Source organism: Anopheles darlingi, chromosome 2 (genome assembly GCF_943734745.1).
Source record: "Anopheles darlingi chromosome 2, idAnoDarlMG_H_01, whole genome shotgun sequence".
Lineage (NCBI taxonomy): Eukaryota > Metazoa > Arthropoda > Insecta > Diptera > Culicidae > Anopheles > Anopheles darlingi.
Genome location: NC_064874.1, coordinates 24,204,403 through 24,222,427, shown reverse-complemented (window position 1 = coordinate 24,222,427; position 18,025 = coordinate 24,204,403). Strand labels below are relative to the sequence as shown.

Here is an 18,025-nt window from a genome sequence, read left to right as displayed (position 1 = left end):
GATGAGCTCATATTACAACGTGACTAATACAGTTTACAACAGTTTTGCTACTGGTCATTTTGCTAAGAGTAAATTATGCATTACAATCCTCATGCCCCCACACCAATGTTTCAAAGACAGCGGGCGCGATCTCAGTCAGACATTCCACCTGCAAGCCGGCAGGAAGTTTGTAAAATAAAAAGTAGAACGCCAGCATCATTCCATTCGGGTGGCAAGGGTTATCGCGGGTTTCAGCTCAAAACTCGGCTTCCGAAGGCTCGAAAAGCATAATCAGCATGGTTCTTGCGCTCAATGAGCAGAGTTGCCTAGCGGGGGAAACTGATAACTTCTACTTGGCGGCTTCGGCCACCAAGGAGGAAGTAAGAACCATGCTAGACACAGTTCCCGCTCCCGACCAGCAACTGATAAGCCGTTGAATACAAACACCAAGAAACTGCGCAAGTTCCGCCCCATGTGTGCTTATAGTTTCTTGATCAAAAGATGGTCAAATATTCAAATCGATCGGTTCTAGCTCACCGGCTCGATGACGGAATCCGTTTGTCGATCAGGTGTGTTGATTGTTTTTTTCCCACTTATGTGTTTTACCTGCAATGATCAGGATGATGATGATGATGATGAGCATGCGTGACAGCAACATCCCACCAACACATCTTCAACAGGCATGTTCCACTCACACCGCGATCATGTTGCTATGCGTGATCGCATGCTCACGAGCGATTCTCACTTCTCTCGCAACATGTTCATCGTCTTTCCGTCGACCAAATCTCAAATGCGCTGTTTAAAGTTCAAGAATTAAATTGAAAAGATCATTATTTCGCAGCTTGTCTTCAAGAAAATCACTTGAAATACACCGAGGTCGTACATAATAACTGAAAAATATTAAAAAATCTTGTTTCAAGACCAAAAGACAGCATGTTCTGCCATGATAATTTCAAGCGCGCTTCACTTTACGGTACGCATAAATCTCGCTCGCTCAGCCCACATGATGCTGTCGAACACACTCTCATCTTAAGCCGAGAGAATACAGATCGGGATCCACAGGAGAGATAGATCCTCACGCACTCGCGCCCCGGATTTCACTGGACTCGGTCGTACGGTTCTTCGTGGATCCGTCGATTCAGTCTAAAAGTTTCCTTATTTGAAGGAAAAATCACTCAGTTCCTGTTGAATTCTCCCGCGATCGTGTCGTGATCGAGCCGCGATCGAAGTGGCAATCCTTCTGCGTGCTGTTGTAACCGCGTTTCCTCTGGCCCATCATCCGTTGCCTGCTGGGTATAAAACAGATTTTGTGTTTTTGGGTGAGTCTCAGTGTTGTTGATCGGTCAATCGCTGGTGCTTAGTGAGAGATCTGGTTGAAAGTGTTTAAATGATGCAAGTTTAAGTTAAATCAAAGTTATCCTAAACGTTCCGCCGTACATGACGCACTCCTCAAAGAATGCAGCAGCATGCTCTGCTTGCTTCAGCAGCTTTTCCTGCTAAGCGTGACAAAATGGTGAATCTTGGGGGTAGGTGATCGGGTGGTGAGTGCTACTGCGGCATCCGTCTGAAGATTTGTGATGTTTGAGCTGTGCATACCGTGGCCGAAGGGTTTCGCTGGTTAGAGAAACAACATATGCTCCGTGGAATTAACACTTTGTAGTGCTGATGTTGCTGGAAGGAAACCAACACAGCAGTGCGCACACCCAGCACCCTGACCCCGAAGCAGTGGAAGCAGTTGTGAACCATCGGAAAGAAAAGGCAACGAACCGAAGGCGAGCTTCGTTTGCGACGAGCATAAGCATAAGAAAGCGACGAATTCGATAACATCAGCGGATTCCTCGACTCACCCGCTATGCGCAGTCGTGCCAGATGGTCCGGGTAGTATCGGCAACTGAGACAAACCAGAGACTCAGCCATCTCGGTACGCGGCTGCGGTGGGATGCTGAGAGTTGCACACGCTGCACCCGAGCGCCATTCGGCTTAGGTGCGTTCGAAGTTGTCGTTTGCTGCTGTTAGACCTCTTGCGGGGCAGTTCTATCGCGGGTACGGTTATGGTTTCGGTGAATGGCAAACGCTCGTGAAACGCCTTTCGGCACATCCGCGTCGATGTTCTATTTGTATGTTTACCCCAGAGGCGATGCTGTTTACCGACCAACACTTTGCAGTTTTACACCGGAGCGGCACGTGTTGCAGTGTGCTACCGCAGAGTGGGTTCTAAATTTGTGTCGACCAGCGGTGCCAAGTGAACAAGAGCTGTAGCCCGACGCGGGCCTGTGATGGAGATCATTAATAGCAACATAATCGTGGCATAAAAGTGGTGGATTAAATGTTAATCAAATTTTCTTCAAATATTTCTCTCCTCGAGTGCAGAGTGATTGATCAAGAGCGCAGTTAGCTACGGTGATCTTGTGCTACCAGTGTAAGCGAGTAAAGGCGAAGATTACGTTCCTGTGACGATCTACCAACCCGGTGCAATCCGTCGTCTGTTGTGTCCCGTTGCTTATGAGTTTAGTCTGGTGCACCGTTGCATGCTGAACTGTAAGTACTGCGCCTATTAGAAGAGGCTTTCGAATCAGCAGAGAACGGTATCTTTTCGGCGGTAGATGGCCCTTGAAGCGGTAAGCTTCTTGCCCTCTCGCCAAACAGGGACAGTCACTATTCCCTTTTACAGATCCGTTTGGTTTGACGGTTCCGTGCCGTTGGCAAACGGGTTCGGTGTCCATTTTAGGTGAGCGAAATGCATTCCTTCATACATTCGCCATCCGCCAATGCATGCCCTGGATCTCCCGTTCAAGCGGTCCAAGGTGATGCTGATGCTCCGTGGAAACAGAAAAGGTCGGTTCATCGGGATTGTTTCAATGCAAAACGAATGTTGTGTACAATTTGCTCACGCTTCGCATGGCAACTGTTTGTGTTGTTGAAGCACGCTGTACATGCACTTGGATGCACTCGAACCAACAACGCATGTCTGTCCGTGAAAGTGATAAGTTAAGTGCATTGCCGAGATATCATTCCATATGGTGACGTAATTTTGCCGTACGACAATCCGAGAATCATGTCAGTGTCAGCTTAGGTACGCTGTTTGCTCCAAATTATTCCTGAGTTGAACCAACCGCTACCGTCTTAATTGCTTCGAGGCATACAAGATGATGGCGTTACATTTACATCAAGTGCACGATAAAATCTGCCGGAAGCATTCCACCTCGACCAGCAGCGGTCGCCTACCATCACAGGAGAAGTGCAGCTTGTGTGGAACGAGTGCACTATGTATGTTTCCGGTCGTGCCCTCAAAGATAAACACCATCCTGAGGAACGTTATGAGATGAGCACATTGTTTCAATCTATCCCGAAGAGTCCGTCTCCGACGAGTCTTATCACCATGACATCGCCTTCAATCAAATTGAAACTCTTCAAGAGCGTGGAAAGTCTTTTCACAAATTGTATTGCTGGCGTGAAATGTAGTTTTTTTTAAATTATTAAATATTCAACAATGTCATAAACACTCCCTCGAGTCATTCTCTGTCTGGGCAGTCATTGCATTAAATAACCGAGCAGCCAAACAGTACAGTAATGTGGAAAATGCTAGCAAAAGATTCGCAAACCATTGCACGGTTCCTTCTTCGCGCCGTTGTTTTGGCGAAAAGTGTTGCTCCCGTCGAAGGTGGGGTTGGGTTTCATGCAAGAAACAGCTTAGGCAGAAGTTTTGTGGTGCTAACTGCATGAATGACCGGTCGGTTGTTCAACTGATTCCGCCACTATTAGGCTCCGTTTGGGCCAAACCGTGCAAACTGGCCCGGGAGGTGTAAATTAGTCGTACGCCAAACAGAATGCGCATGTGGAGCGTCCATCGAATCGAATTTGCAAACAAATATCGTTACGCTACCATATACCACCAGAGCATGTTTTACTATGTTTGAAAGATACTCCATAATATAAAGCGATAGACGCAACCTCGTTAATTAAGTACACGAATTAAGCAGACTTTCAAACGTTATCACGCACAGTTTCTCCCTATGAATACGCAAGCGGGACGTACGCAGGCTATCTCCTGCTGAACGGATTTGCTGTGCGTCGAGAGGAATCTATGTTTCCCGGCATAAGGCGCGATCAGAAGCAGAGAAGAGTTGCTAAGAAGCCACAGTGCGGAAGGGTGGCCACCAGCGTGTGGTCTCTTATCACCGGATACGGCCATATTGTTGCGCCACTATCATCGTCTTGCTGGTTGGCTTGATTTCATTAAGTTGCCTCTACTACGACGAATTCCACAGTACAGACAGCGCGACAGATGGGGTGTAGAGCTAATGTAACCTTTTTTTTTCTTCTTCCTTTTGTCTTTTGGTTCTTTTTGCAGCCTAGAGACGTTATATTAACGTCCTACTCATGTATAGCTGGGCGCAGCAACGATGGCCAAAGTAGGAATGTCGTGTATAGGATACGTAGCTTTAAATTTATTTATTTTACATAGTAAGTACGATCTCGACCATCGGATGCCGAACCCATTGAGTGCAGCCGTGAAACTGAAATGCTTCCATTCTGTTCGCAGGTCTAATTCTAAGTAGCACAGCGCAACATTCACAGCGTCGGACGTATAGTAATCGATGTAAGTTTCTGAATCCTAACATTTACTTGCCATATTACCTAATTTTACAAAATTGCTAATGTTTAATGCAAACATTTCGTGGCCTAAAATTTGTGTTCTCCGTTGCGTTCGCTATCGTTTTGGCATTGAATTAAATACTGCTTTCCTGCAACCATTTGTGTGTGTGTGTGTGTTGTGATTTGTGATCTAACACATTACCATTCATCAACATCACGTTCGTACACTACCATTATCTCATCCTCATTCCATTCACCACCATTCCAACACTGCACGCCGATCATTGCACCAAACCGATCCGCAGTTCCGTCTGTGCTATCAGCGGGCGATTTCAGTGGGATTCACAGTAAGGCTCTGACAGTATCGCCGCTGGTAGTGCGAGGTGATCAGCAACCGCTCGACGATGGAAGCTCGATGGAGTTTACCGACGAAGAGGATCCGACGGCGATCGGTGAACCGCACCCCTTACAGTATATCGGCATGATCAACAACCACATCAACTACAACAAGTACAATTCCATCTTCTATCCACCGGGCATGATGGGTCCGGCCATGAAGGACTCGAGCTTAGGATGGTCCCTCGGGAGAAGATATCCGATGGTGGCCAAAGGAAACGCCCCCCATTACCATCGGCACCAGCAGCTTCATCACAATACCGTCCATCGATACCAAGGTGTTATGTTATAGAATTGAGCAAAACGAGATCGCATCAACTGCCAACATTCCAACATCCAGTACTATGACCTGGAGTGGAGCCGTCTGCTGTTGCTCCCACTATTGGCCAAACCAATGCTCTGCTGCCACCGCTGTTTACTTGTTAATTATCTCCCGCTGTTCCTTCTTCTTGTCCTACTACGGTTGTCCGGTGCTCCTGCAAACGCCCTTTCCCCATCCTCCAAAATGATCCGTCTTGTTGGTCGTCTTCCGTGGGAGCATTACATCATCCGCCTCGTCTAACCTCCTCCAGTGCGGAGTAAACGGCTCGGGCGCAATCACAGCTGCCGGTCATGCAAATACAGCTGAATGCAGAGGTGTTTCGTCTGAAGCTGCGCCGGTTTCGGGCTGCGATTCACAAATGGCCACTAGACAAGCCAACGATAGTTTTCTTTATGAATGACTAACGAGTTCTAACATATCATGAATCGTCCAACAAGCGCCAGGCACTACGATGAGGCGTTGGGCTGTCCACTCTTTCCTCTTTCCACTATTTGATATACTCGAATAATGTCTCCCCTGGTACAGAAATCAATCAATGCACCTTTGCTGTACGCAAAAGATTGTTTACTGTGAAGACTCCTTCGCCTAATCCTACGCTACTCTACACTACAATGCCACGTCTCGCTGCCGCTTTCTTGGTACCGCATATGTATCTTGCCTGGTTACGGAGTATATCTTTCCTTCTGCACAGTCTGCTTGCCTGCCCCCTCCCCCCAACCCCCTTTTATGCTAGTGTTTCCTTCCAGATTCAGAGGCGATTCTAAAATTAAACTCCCCAGCAGTGATACACACCATATACTGACGCTCTCTGTTGCGCTCTATTTTCCGCTCCGTTCTGGCCTGCCCTGCATGAAAACGGATGTCGATAACAAAATGGATCCCATGGTTGGCGACGTCCCGCTCATCCAGTTGTCCCCGGTAGTAAACCACCGATTCACCGTGTTCATCCGTGCGAGCAGAGCTCATGCTATCCGGCGACGGGTAATCTGCTTATCGGGCGAGAAAATCGGCTCGAAGCGACGTCCACCTGCGGTCTCGAGCGCCCGGAGCGCTACTGCATCGTGTCGCATCTGGAGGAAAAGAAATGCTTCCTGTGCGATACGCGCCCGGAGACGGAACAGGATGCGATGCGTAACCACCGGATCGGTCAGATCATCTACAAGGTGCAACCCGGGTAGGTAGACAATTTTTTTCACCAACAATGTCCGTAGCAATTCTGGACAGAACCGAAACCGGGACAGTATGTAAAAGATGAGAAGCAAATCGAAATGATCTCATGGCCGTTCGTTGGTACGATGGCATATCGCGTCACGCTTAAACATATGTTTGTTTGCTGCTTCCTCCTCCTACAGCAGTAAACATTGGGACTGCAAAAGATAATATTTTCCCCCTTGCAGCCGGTCTCTGCTCTCCCGGTCCTCGTCTCATGACACCGTCTCACGACTTCTTGTACAAACATTGGCAGCATTTGCTGTACTGGGCGTTTGGTAGAAATTAAAGATGAACCTACCAACCAGCGACAACACTCGGCTCGGCTAGCATGTGACGATCTGTCTGTTTCCTCGGATCGTCTACGTGATCGATTTCGATCAGCAGCTCAGCGATTTAACGATTTCGCACTCATGACATCATTTTGTATGCAGCTACAGGGGTTCAGGTTTCGGGGCGTAGCATTCGTATTTTATAGAAACCATTGTGGGGGATGCACATAGATTGTCTATAAAAATTTGCTAAAAAAAAGTGTTTTCTAGAGTAAAAATTGGTTATCGCATTATTAATTTACCATTCCATCATCACGTGCCCTCCACTTTACAGCACCGTAGAGCAAACCTGGTGGCAGTCGGTGAATGGACAACAGAACGTGACCATTCAGCTGGATCTGGAAGCGGAATTTCACTTCACGCACTTGATCATCGTGTTCGCCACCTTCCGGCCGGCTGCGATGCTGATCGAGCGATCGTACGATTTCGGCAAAACCTGGCACGTTTACAAGTACTTCGCGCACAGTTGCCGCGAATCGTTCCCCCATGCACCGCTGGTGGCACGCAACATTACGGACGTGATCTGCGATCATCGCTACTCGGGCGTCGAACCGTCGAAGAACGGCGAAGTCATCTACCGGGTGCTGCCACCGAACATGAACATCGAGAATCCGTACGCCGAGCACGTCCAGAACATGCTGAAGATGACGAACCTGCGCATCAACTTCACCAAGCTGCACTCGCTCGGTGACAACTTGCTGGACGATCGGGACGAGATACAGGAGAAGTACTACTACGCCATCTCGAACATGATCGTGCGCGGTTCGTGCTCGTGCTATGGCCACGCGTCTCGCTGTCTGCCGCTCGAGGGTGTCCGCAACACCGTCGACATGGTGCACGGACGGTGCGAGTGTACGCACAACACGAAGGGTCTGAACTGCGAGGAGTGTGAGGACTTCTTCAACGATCTACCCTGGAAGCCGGCCCTCGGCAAGCAGACGAATGCCTGCAAAAGTGAGTTAGTGCGACGGGGCAGCGCACGTCGTTCGATCACTGTTCTAATGTCTCTTTGCGAATTATTTTCCCCTTTCTTGGTTCCCATCCACAGAGTGTAACTGTAACAATCACGCCACGAGCTGCCACTTTGACCAGGCGGTCTATGAGCACTCGGGACGAGTGAGCGGTGGTGTCTGTGACAACTGCCAGCACAACACGCAGGGCTATCACTGCGAGGAGTGCGCACCGTTCTACTACCGCGATCCGAACGAGGACATCCAGAGTCCGTACGTGTGCAAGGCGTGCGATTGTGATCCGCGAGGATCGTTGGATGATGGTGTCTGTGATTCGATTGCCGATGAGGAAAATGGCATCGAGGCGGGCGCCTGTCACTGCAAACGCAACGTTAACGGTCGGCGGTGTGATCAGTGCCGGGAAGGATTCTGGAACTTTGACGAAAGCAATCCCGATGGTTGTCAATCGTGCACGTGTAACACGCTGGGCACGGTGAACAACTCGGGCTGCAACGTGTACACGGGCGAGTGTATCTGCAAGCGGCTGGTGACGGGTCGGGACTGTAACCAGTGCATGCCGGAAACGTACGGACTGTCGGACAGCTTGGAAGGGTGTACGGCGTGTGCTTGCCATCCCGGTGGTTCGTTGGATAACAGCTGCGACGTCATCACCGGGCAGTGTCGGTGCCGGCCGCACATGCAGGGCCGGGACTGTAGTGTTCCGAAGCAGCATTATTTCATCCCAACGCTGCATCGTATTATCGAAGCCGAATTCCCGACCACGGTAGGAATCTAAATTCGCGCGCAAGAATTCCCCGGAGAAAGCCCGGATTAATTGATCGTTTCTTTAACTTCATTTCAGCAATGCGAAAACGTCGGAGGGGTAAGCATGATCGCGATCGGATAGATCGTTAGCAGCATTGGCTCATGGTGTCTAATCATTTCACTCCCCTCTCTCCTTACAGCAAAACTGTTCGATTGTGGTGCGCGAGCGTGGCTATGATCGTGGCACTGATTCGACCGGTCCCGGTTTTATCCGTGCAACCGAAGGAACCGTACTGAAGTTCGAGGTGGACGATCTGCCAAAGACGATGAACTACGACGTGGTGATTCGTTATCGACCCGACATTAAGGGTGACTGGGATAGCGTACGGGTAACGGTGGTTCGGCCAGAAGTCTACAATCCGGAGGGACCATGCGCCAACTCGCATCCGAACTACGAGCGTGACATCCACACGACACTGTCCGAGTACGAAACGAGTGCCGTCGCCCTGCACGACATCTGTCTGGAGAGCGGTAAAAGCTACAAGTTTATCGTGTCGCTACAACGCCATGAACCGTACGAAGATAATCCGGCTGCTCAGATTCTGATCGATTCGATTGTGCTGATACCGCGCATCGAAATCACGCCGATTCTGCAAGGAACTCATCAGGCGGAGGCACGCCATCGGGAGTTTGTGAACGCTGGCTGCAACCATACGTACTACGATGTGAACTACGAAAAGAACGCCCCGGAAGAGTGCAGAGAGCTGCTGAAGGCCATCAGCGTGTACATCAACAATGGTGCTTCTGGTAGGTTTCGCTGGGGAATGACGAGATAGTAGAGAAGTTGCAAACATTTGTTTGTTCGAACAATTATGCTAGTCCCATGAACAGTGTTTGAGCGAAGCGCAACCTGCTGGCACTAGATACTTGGCGTTTGTCACTCGCTCATATCTTATCATCGCTTCTAAGGGGGTGAGGGGCGAGCTTATGATTGCTACAAGCGATCGCATCCGATACGGTTGCCATGTGGCAAGGTGTTCAAGTATGAAGGTTCAGTTTGTTGTTTCGTGGATAGTAGTATTGCTGGCTGGATGGCCAACCGGAAGCGCCGGTCAAGACATTGATCCGGGCGAGGTGAATCTGGAACCATGTTAGAACAAGCAAGAAAATTCGATTGATCCATTTCAGTTGCTTCCACTGTGATGACTAACTAACGCAGACTCTCACCCTTCCCATTGCAGCCTGTGAATGTAATCCGACGGGCTCGATGAGCAAGACCTGTGCCGAATCGGGTGGTTACTGTGCCTGCAAAACGAACGTGATCGGCCGTCAGTGCGATCAGTGTGCACCGGGAACGTATGGTTTCGGACCGGAGGGTTGCAAGGCGTGCGATTGTAACAGCATCGGCTCGAAGGACAACGATTGTGACCTCATTACGGGCCAGTGTAACTGTCACCCGAACACGTACGGTCGGGAGTGTGACCAGTGTCAGCCCGGTTTCTGGAACTTCCCGAACTGCCAGATCTGCGAGTGTAATGGCCACACGCCCACCTGTGACTCCAAGACGGGCGAGTGCGTACAGTGTCAGGACTTTACGCAGGGCTGGAAGTGCGACCGGTGTCTCGATGGGTACTACGGGAATCCACTGCTGGGCTCGTCGATCGGTTGCCGACCCTGTCGTTGCCCGGACACGACTGCCTCCGGTCACTCGTATGCCAACGAATGTTACCTTCATCCGTCGACGAATGACGTGATTTGCTCGTGCGATCAGGGTTACGCTGGGGCACGGTGCGATGTCTGTGCCGATAACTATTTCGGTAATCCCGAAAAGCCTGGCGGCGTCTGTCAGGAATGCGAATGTAACAACAATGTGGACCTGAAGCGATCCGGAAACTGCGACTCGCGGACGGGCAAATGCCAGCAGTGTCTGTACAATACCGAGGGCGATCATTGCGAGTACTGTCGCGATGGATACTACGGAGACGCGTTCCGACAGGATTGTCGGGCGTGCGATTGTAATCTGCTCGGTACGAACCAGACGATCGCGCACTGCGATCGCTACACCGGCCAGTGTCCGTGCTTGCGCAATGTCAAGGGACAGTACTGTGACGAGTGTATCGAGAACCACTGGAAGATTGCCAGCGGGGAAGGATGTGAAGCGTGCGATTGCGATCCGGTCGGCGCACTCAATGAGCAGTGCAATCCGGTGAGTTGATCCTACACTCTCCAAAGTCCAAAATGGAAAAATATCCAGCATTACAATAACGACATGAACCTTCTGTTTCAGTATGATGGTCAATGTAGCTGCAAACCTGGCTTCGGTGGCCGTCAGTGTAATCAGTGTGAGGCGTACTTCTGGGGCGATCCGAATGTTGAGTGCAAGCGTAAGTATTAGCTCCATTATGTGACGACATTCCTCATCCTGGTTTGAAATGATACTATCGAATGGTCTTTTACAGCTTGCGATTGCAACGTGTACGGTGCAGCCACGCAGCAGTGCGATCGGGTCACGGGCCAGTGTGTATGTAATTTGGGCATCGGAGGCTACAAGTGCGATCAGTGCGCTCGAGGATATCTGGGACAGGCCCCGTATTGTTCACCGTGTGGCGAATGTTTCGAGAACTGGGACATCATCCTGGAGGAGCTACGCGAAAAGACGGAGCGCACGATTCAGGAAGCCAAATCGATCAAAAAGCTCGGAGCGACGGGCGCATACAAGAAAGAGTTCGACGCGATGTCCAAGAAAATTGCACAGATCGAGGGTCTACTAAACAACACCATCTCTGATCGTGAGATCGAATCCGTCGGTAGCGAAATCAATCGCATTCAGCAGCATCTCCAGGAATCGCTCCAGGCCATGGATGATTCGGAGAAAAAACTGCAAGAGACTGACTCGAACATCAAACTGGCCAACATCGAAATCGTAAATCTTGGTCGGCGTGCGGACGAGGTCAAACAGATGGCCGACTATCTGCGGGACAATGCGACCAAGCTGCAGGAAGGCAACATCGAGGGTGCCCTGAATCTGACCCGTGACGCCTGGTACCGCGTGAGTCTGCTTGGCGAGACCAACATGAACATAACGGCAATCAATGGGCGTGCGGAAAGCTACTGCCGCAAGGCGGAGCAGCTGCTCAATGCGCACCAGTCTAACGTGAATCGGCAACATACGGAGAATGAGGCTTCCTTCGTACGGTATCAGGAAGAGTTGAATGGACTGAACGCTAATTTGCCGGACTTGAATCAACGCATTTGCGACCGTCGGGGAGATCCTTGCGATGAGTTTTGTGGTGGGGCGGGATGCAAGAACGGGTGCGGTGGTTTGCGGTGCGAGAACGGTGCTTTAACGCTGTCCGAAAAGGCACTGGACTTTGCCAAGCAAACCGAGCAGAACATCAAAGAGAAGGAGGAACTGGCCGACGACATCATTCGATCGGTAAGGATAGCATAGTTTTCAAGTGGTTTTAAATTTTTATTAAAATACCTTTAAATGTTTTTCTTAATCCTGTTCCTGTAGATGTCTCTGGCGAAGGCAAACGCATCGGAATCGTACAAGAAATCGAAGAGAACGCACGATGAAACCAAGGCCCACCACGAGGAAACAAAGATCCTGATCGATCAGGCAAACCTGCTGGTCCGTAACCTAACGGATATGATCGACAACACAACTGCATCTCCTAATGAGATGAAGGAGCTGATTGACCAAGTCCTGGCCTACACGTTGCAACTGGATCCAGATCAGATCGACGATTTGGCTAAGAAAATTCAGGATGCGGTGTCACATCTTGTGAACGTTGAGTCCATCATCCGCAACACCGAGAGCGATCTGCGTATGGTGGAGCAACTGAAGAACGATACGATGGAGAAAAAGTATGTTTGGTCGCTTAGTAATGGCTAATGTGAGAGAATTATCCTATTTGTTCTGTTTTCCATCCAGGGAACGGGCCGAGAAAGTACTAGCCGATGTGCTAAACATCACCAAAGCGTTGGACGATGCGGAAGATGCCCAGAAAAAGGCGCGGCAATCGATCAAACAAGCAAATGCAGATATCGCTTCAGCCAAGATCGATCTTGAAGAGGTATTGCTCTCGGGTTAGATGAATTAAAGAAACGCAGTTGATTAAAAATATCTCGCTCCATCAACAGATTGACAAAGAAACGGAAGATGCACAAAAACGGGCTAACGTTACGGCAAACGCTGTGCAGGTATTACTTTCTCGCTTGGAACAGCTGCAGAAAGATAACATTCGCAACGAGTTAGATGCGAAGGACATCAATAATCAAGCAGAAGCGGTCAAGGATTCGGCCAACAATGCTCACGAAAGTGCAACTCGGGTATGATGGTTTTAACTTTTTGGCGAAACGTAGTGTGGACAGTAAAATAGTCAGTTCGATAAATTTGTTTGTTTTTTTTTTTATTTCAGCTCAAGAACGACTTCAAGACTGCGAATGAATCACTCACCGCGCAAGCTCGCCAAACGGAGAGTGCACGGGCACGAGCACAGAATCTGCTAAACCGTGCCTCGAAAATAACCGTTGATACGAACACACAGCTGACGGCCCTGCAGGGTAAGTTGATGACATTAGTGTAAGTTCTTAAAGATCTAGCTAATTCTGTCCACCTTCTTTTCACCCCTTTGCAGCTATGGACGATGTCTACAAGTCCAACGAGAGGGAAATTCAAAACCTTGAAACCGAGCTGAATGACCTCACCGGAAAGATTACCGTTTATCTGGAAACCATTCAAAGCAGTGCGGAACGCTACCGCCAATGTACGTAGTATGTTGAGAGCAAAATACGTCGCAGACAAATGCAATCTGCGGGCGAATAGCAATTTTAAGCCATGTGTTCATAACGCTAAATAGTAACGCGCTTTACTTCACCTAGAAGTGTTGTTGTAGGGTTATTTGTTTTATGAGCAGCAAACTCATAATGTCTTCAAGCGTCGATGTAAGTTTGATGGAAATCTAGTGCCAAAATGATCATGCATAGATCACGTAGACGAAGTAAATGGAAACACGTTGGGCAAGGCTTGATTTCGAATGATCGTCGAGCCCCACGGACGCTGTTTCGTATAATTTTTGTTGCTATCTTTACCAAGCATTCTCAGTGAACAACTCCAACGTAGCAAAACGAGCATAAACATGATGCAGACTATGACTAAATGGAAACGACTCCAGTGCATTTAACATGAAATCGATACTTCAGAATAGCGGACTCTCTTGCATACATATTGTACACACCATTTTCAAGGCCATCTCCTGTTAGAATATCTTACATGCAGGCATTGGTTTTGGCCAAAACTGACAGGATAAAGGACGAAAAATTCTTCTTTTAACGAATAGTGTGTAGGCGATAGGAATGATAGGATGAGCAAACCACAGTTTCATCAGCAATGTAACAGTGAAGTTAAAAACAGTGTACCTACGACCGTTCGCCATAAGTCAAGATCAATCTTTGAAATGCAAATATTTTAATTACCTCATAAGAAACCAGTTCTATCGATTGTAACTTGCTCAATGCAAGAACCTTTTCCCCATGAATATAACACACCATCAATGTTTCTAACACCAACAGATTATTATGTGTGTCTTTCTTGTGTTTCTGGGGTGGTGGGGGGGGGGGGTGATTGGGAGGCAGTGGAGAACACGTGACCGATCGAAAAACCGTTGAGAAAATTTGAATAACCCCGCATTTCCCACGAAATATTTCACGGACGCTATCAGGATTTCCTCCGTCTCTTTTGAGTCCTATAAAGTACCGGATGGTTGCTTTGTGTGCCCGTTATCCGACCTACTCAACTGTCAAACGTTTGTTTTGCCAAGAAGTGCGGTTTTTGTTGATCGCGATTTCGTGAAGAAAGATAAAAGAATTTGAGAAAACTACGTTCCGGTATCTTTTTGGAGCTGTTTGGAACTGATACTCTTGGACAACAGTAAAGATAACTAAAGGCAATCATGGCTTTACGTGCACAGTTCGAGAATAACGACGATATCGGCGTGTTCAGCAAACTCACGAACTCATACTGTTTGGTGGCGATCGGCGGGTCGGAAGCGTTTTACAGGTAAGCATGGGATTCCCGATCGCCGGACGAGATCACCTTCCTCTTCTCCGCGATTCCGTCGATGATACAGCGGAAAATGTCCTCAGCCGCAGTGAGCCCTCGGGATGATTCATATGAATTTCGATTTCGAGGTTATGTGCGGACGCACGTGTTAACATAAACAAGATTTTGTATAGCGTCCTGCGGCTTTACTGATTTCGTTGTTCATCAATCTTTTCCAGCGTCTTCGAGTCGGAACTTGCCGATGTTATTCCTGTGGTGCATGGCAGCATAGCCGGATGCCGCATCATCGGCCGACTGTCGGTTGGCAACAAGAACGGACTAGTCGTCCCGAACAGCACCACAGACGTCGAGCTGCAACACCTGCGCAATTCCCTTCCAGATACCGTAAAGATCCATCGTGTAGAGGAACGACTTTCGGCGCTGGGAAATGTGATTGCCTGTAACGATTACGTAGCTCTGGTGCACCCTGATATCGACAAGGAAACGGAAGAAATCGTCGCCGATACGTTGGGAGTGGAGGTTTACAGACAGACGGTTGCGAACAACGTGCTCGTGGGAGCTTACTCAGTGTTGAGCAATCAAGGTGGACTGGTGCATCCCAAGACACCGAGCCAGGATCTGGATGAACTAGCGTCTCTGCTACAGATCCCGCTTGTGGCCGGCACAGTCAACCGGGGATGCGAAGTGCTGGCGGCGGGCATGGTGGTCAACGATTGGTGTGCATTCTGCGGCATGACGACGACGTCGACCGAACTGTCCGTGGTGGAAAGTGTGTTCAAGCTGAATGAAGCGCAACCAACCAACGTCACCAACAACCTAAGAGCATCTTTAATTGAGGCGTAAGTAACTGAAACAGAATGGTCATATGGGAAAGTCTATTCTTCATGATTTTTTTTATGTATTTCCATTTACAGAATGTCGTAAAAACAAGTAAGTCCGTATGTAAAACCAGTGATGATTACGGGTCACGATCAATCGGACTTCCAGCATGATCTGACTTATCCGGTGAATGGACGAAAAAAGTGTGTCAACCGATTTGTTCGATTTAAAGAGAGTGTTGATACCGGAAACAATATGTACAAACACTCCACATACTTCGCGCAAAGCGAATTCCACGATACAATATAAAATTACATTAAATATCATGATATTTGCCGAATGTTATGTCACAGTAAATGATTATGAAAACTATATCCGATAAAAATAGTCCGGAAAAAATGAAGCACGATATTTTTACCGGTCTTATGCTAGTATTATCGATTGTTGTGTTTTGTTGCAGTTGATTTTTCAATAATTCGCTACCTGTATGTAATGTGCTTTTTTATGAAAAGTTCAAACATTCTTTTATTTTCGAATTCTTCATTATATAGAACAATTAGTTATATGAAAATATATATGACACCTTCCAACCTCAACTCCAACTTCAAAAGTTGGTATAAATATGAACGTTTATCCTGGGTCCGCAACGATATTTGGTAAATTTCATTTCGATAATTTCAATATTTCCAATTCATAACGTCACACGTTTTCAGTTGGACCTTTAATGTGATCCTAAATACTCGACAATTCTTTTGTTTCACCGGCTCAATCTCGCCCACTTCTAGTCGGAGAAATGCTGGCCGAAGCGGTCGGCCTTGGCAATCGAAGGGTTGTGCAAGGTGGTTGTCTGCTGCACTGAAGCATTGTATGATGCTGCTTTCCGTTGGTAAACGAACGCAGACGTCGCAAATAGATATCCTTTTCGTCCAAGCGCCCGACGGTTGTCGGTAGGTCCCAATCGTCCTCATCTGTTGTACAGCAGCTCTGGAAAAGCTTCTTGAATCCTGCTCGGAACTTCCGGTTCATGAATGCATACAGAATGGGATTTATGCAGGAATTCGAAGCCCCTAGCCATTGTGCCACAGGCAGGATGGTTAAAATGAAAGATTGCGCTGCCGATAAAAAAGGAGAGATAAACAATAGTAAAGAGACATGTCCTTTTGCAAGATTACATTTTCCGGCACAACTTACCAGTTTCGTCGTTCACCAACTCGCCAGCAAATTTCACAAAACAGAAAATCGCGTACAGTGGGGCCCACGAGATGGCAAAGGTGATAATTACAACGAAAACCATCTTGATAACCTGCAAGGTAGCATAAGAAGTGGGTGTAAAATCCTGAATCTACATAATCGCTATACTTCAGCAGCAGCCCAGCTTCGCCGATTTCCGTACCTTCACCTTGCTCCGATTAAAGACATCGTTCTTGCGGTTTATTATCATTTCACGCGGCAGGTTGCGGTATGCTACATTCTTCCATATGATGACATAACAGATCGATATCACAATCAGCGGTCCGAGATAGCAGAAAAATAGGTTTGCGAACAGAAAGTACCAACTTTCCGATTCCTGCGTTGGCCACATTTCGGTGCAGATCTACGATACACAAGAAGGAAAACCACAATAACAGCTCGACCATTCATCACCCGCTCTTGAGTAACGATTTGTTTTGCTGGGTTTGAATTGTACGACTATGAAAATACATAATATTAGCATAAACTACCGTTAGAATTTATTAATGTTTGTAACATTTTCTGAAGATAACGATTCTATAAATCATAGCGCTAAAAGGAAGGCTACAATCATCTACGTAGGCAAAATATTGAGAAAGGTACTGAACGCCCATCAAGCGCCAGTATGGCCTCTTCCTGGATATTGACTTTCGAAGACCCATATTCAATATTAACATCAACACTACGTTTGGAAACTTGTTGTACCGTGACGGCCCTTGAATTCGGCTGTAAACTTTTCCTGTAACTCATTAGAATGGATTGATAATTAATTTTCCTGCATCTCAATCAGTTTCTAGAGTTCTCATTTCACAACATATTGCATTTTTGGCATTTTTGAAATCCTGTCCTGTTCTCTGTGTTTTCGTATGCCGGTGATCAACAACCTTGACGCCAGGTGCTTTTAAATTTTTCTATTTCACCGGTTGAGGTTCATCTTCGTTACTAAACCGTGAACTTGCAAATGCGTTAAGGGTTAGTGCTTCTGCTCCCTATACCAAGCTCTTTGCAGCTTTTTTAACACCTGTTTTCCCTGGACAAGCATAGTAAACTGTTCGGTACTTACGGCGAACCTACTTACCTCCGCTATGCTGCCCGGTATACCGATGGGACGCAACGTAAATACAAAAAGCCAAGGCAGGTTAATGCTCAGCGCTATAAACCAGATGATGGACACAATCATCCTGTACTGTCTGTGACGAAAAAAAAAGACGGGTAAAACCGGCATCCGAAAGCGTGAAGAAACGAGAAGAGAGAGAGAGAGAGAGAGAGAGAGAGAGAGAGAGAGAGAGAGTAAATAAGGAATGTCTTAAAACTGATCTGCGATCCACTTGCCGCTCGTGTGCCAGAACACATACCTTGT

At 47.8% G+C, this 18,025-nt stretch overlaps 4 protein-coding genes across 5 annotated transcripts in view; 2 read left to right on the top strand and 2 right to left on the bottom strand.

Annotated features, from left to right (window-relative positions):
- LOC125948435 (uncharacterized) overlaps positions 1–18,025 on the bottom strand; it is a 264,834-nt gene that overhangs the window by 193,371 nt on the left and 53,438 nt on the right. The gene's annotated exons all lie outside the window — the stretch shown is intronic.
- On the top strand, positions 1,076–14,125 carry LOC125948433 (laminin subunit beta-1). Of its 2 annotated transcripts, XM_049674472.1 has the most exons (17): positions 1,076–1,298; positions 2,350–2,517; positions 4,331–4,443; positions 4,523–4,579; positions 6,203–6,467; positions 7,109–7,788; positions 7,883–8,568; positions 8,647–8,667; positions 8,750–9,356; positions 9,791–10,755; positions 10,837–10,933; positions 11,009–11,985; positions 12,067–12,419; positions 12,487–12,628; positions 12,696–12,884; positions 12,974–13,118; positions 13,193–14,125. In XM_049674472.1, exons 3-17 carry the CDS (start codon positions 4,383–4,385, stop codon positions 13,327–13,329), a joined length of 5,382 nt encoding a protein of 1,793 aa, XP_049530429.1. In that variant the 5' UTR covers positions 1,076–1,298; positions 2,350–2,517; positions 4,331–4,382; the 3' UTR covers positions 13,330–14,125. The 2 variants fall into 2 exon arrangements, with proteins under 2 accessions (XP_049530429.1, XP_049530430.1); XM_049674473.1 differs by lacking the exon at positions 2,350–2,517.
- Positions 14,375–15,836, top strand: LOC125948442 (eukaryotic translation initiation factor 6). The gene is made up of 3 exons (XM_049674486.1): positions 14,375–14,613; positions 14,835–15,455; positions 15,531–15,836. The coding sequence occupies exons 1-3, from the start codon at positions 14,507–14,509 to the stop codon at positions 15,538–15,540; spliced, it is 738 nt and encodes a 245-aa protein (XP_049530443.1). The 5' UTR covers positions 14,375–14,506; the 3' UTR covers positions 15,541–15,836.
- LOC125952259 (neuropeptide SIFamide receptor-like) overlaps positions 16,201–18,025 on the bottom strand; it is a 6,294-nt gene continuing 4,469 nt past the window's right edge. Inside the window, exons 3-7 of the mRNA XM_049681624.1 lie at positions 18,021–18,025; positions 17,744–17,855; positions 16,829–17,029; positions 16,631–16,738; positions 16,201–16,566 (exon numbers count right to left, since the gene is read on the bottom strand). The exon at positions 18,021–18,025 is cut by the window's right edge and continues 140 nt beyond it. Coding sequence (XP_049537581.1) covers positions 16,201–16,566; positions 16,631–16,738; positions 16,829–17,029; positions 17,744–17,855; positions 18,021–18,025 — 792 coding nt within the window. The remainder of the gene's footprint in view (positions 16,567–16,630; positions 16,739–16,828; positions 17,030–17,743; positions 17,856–18,020) is intronic.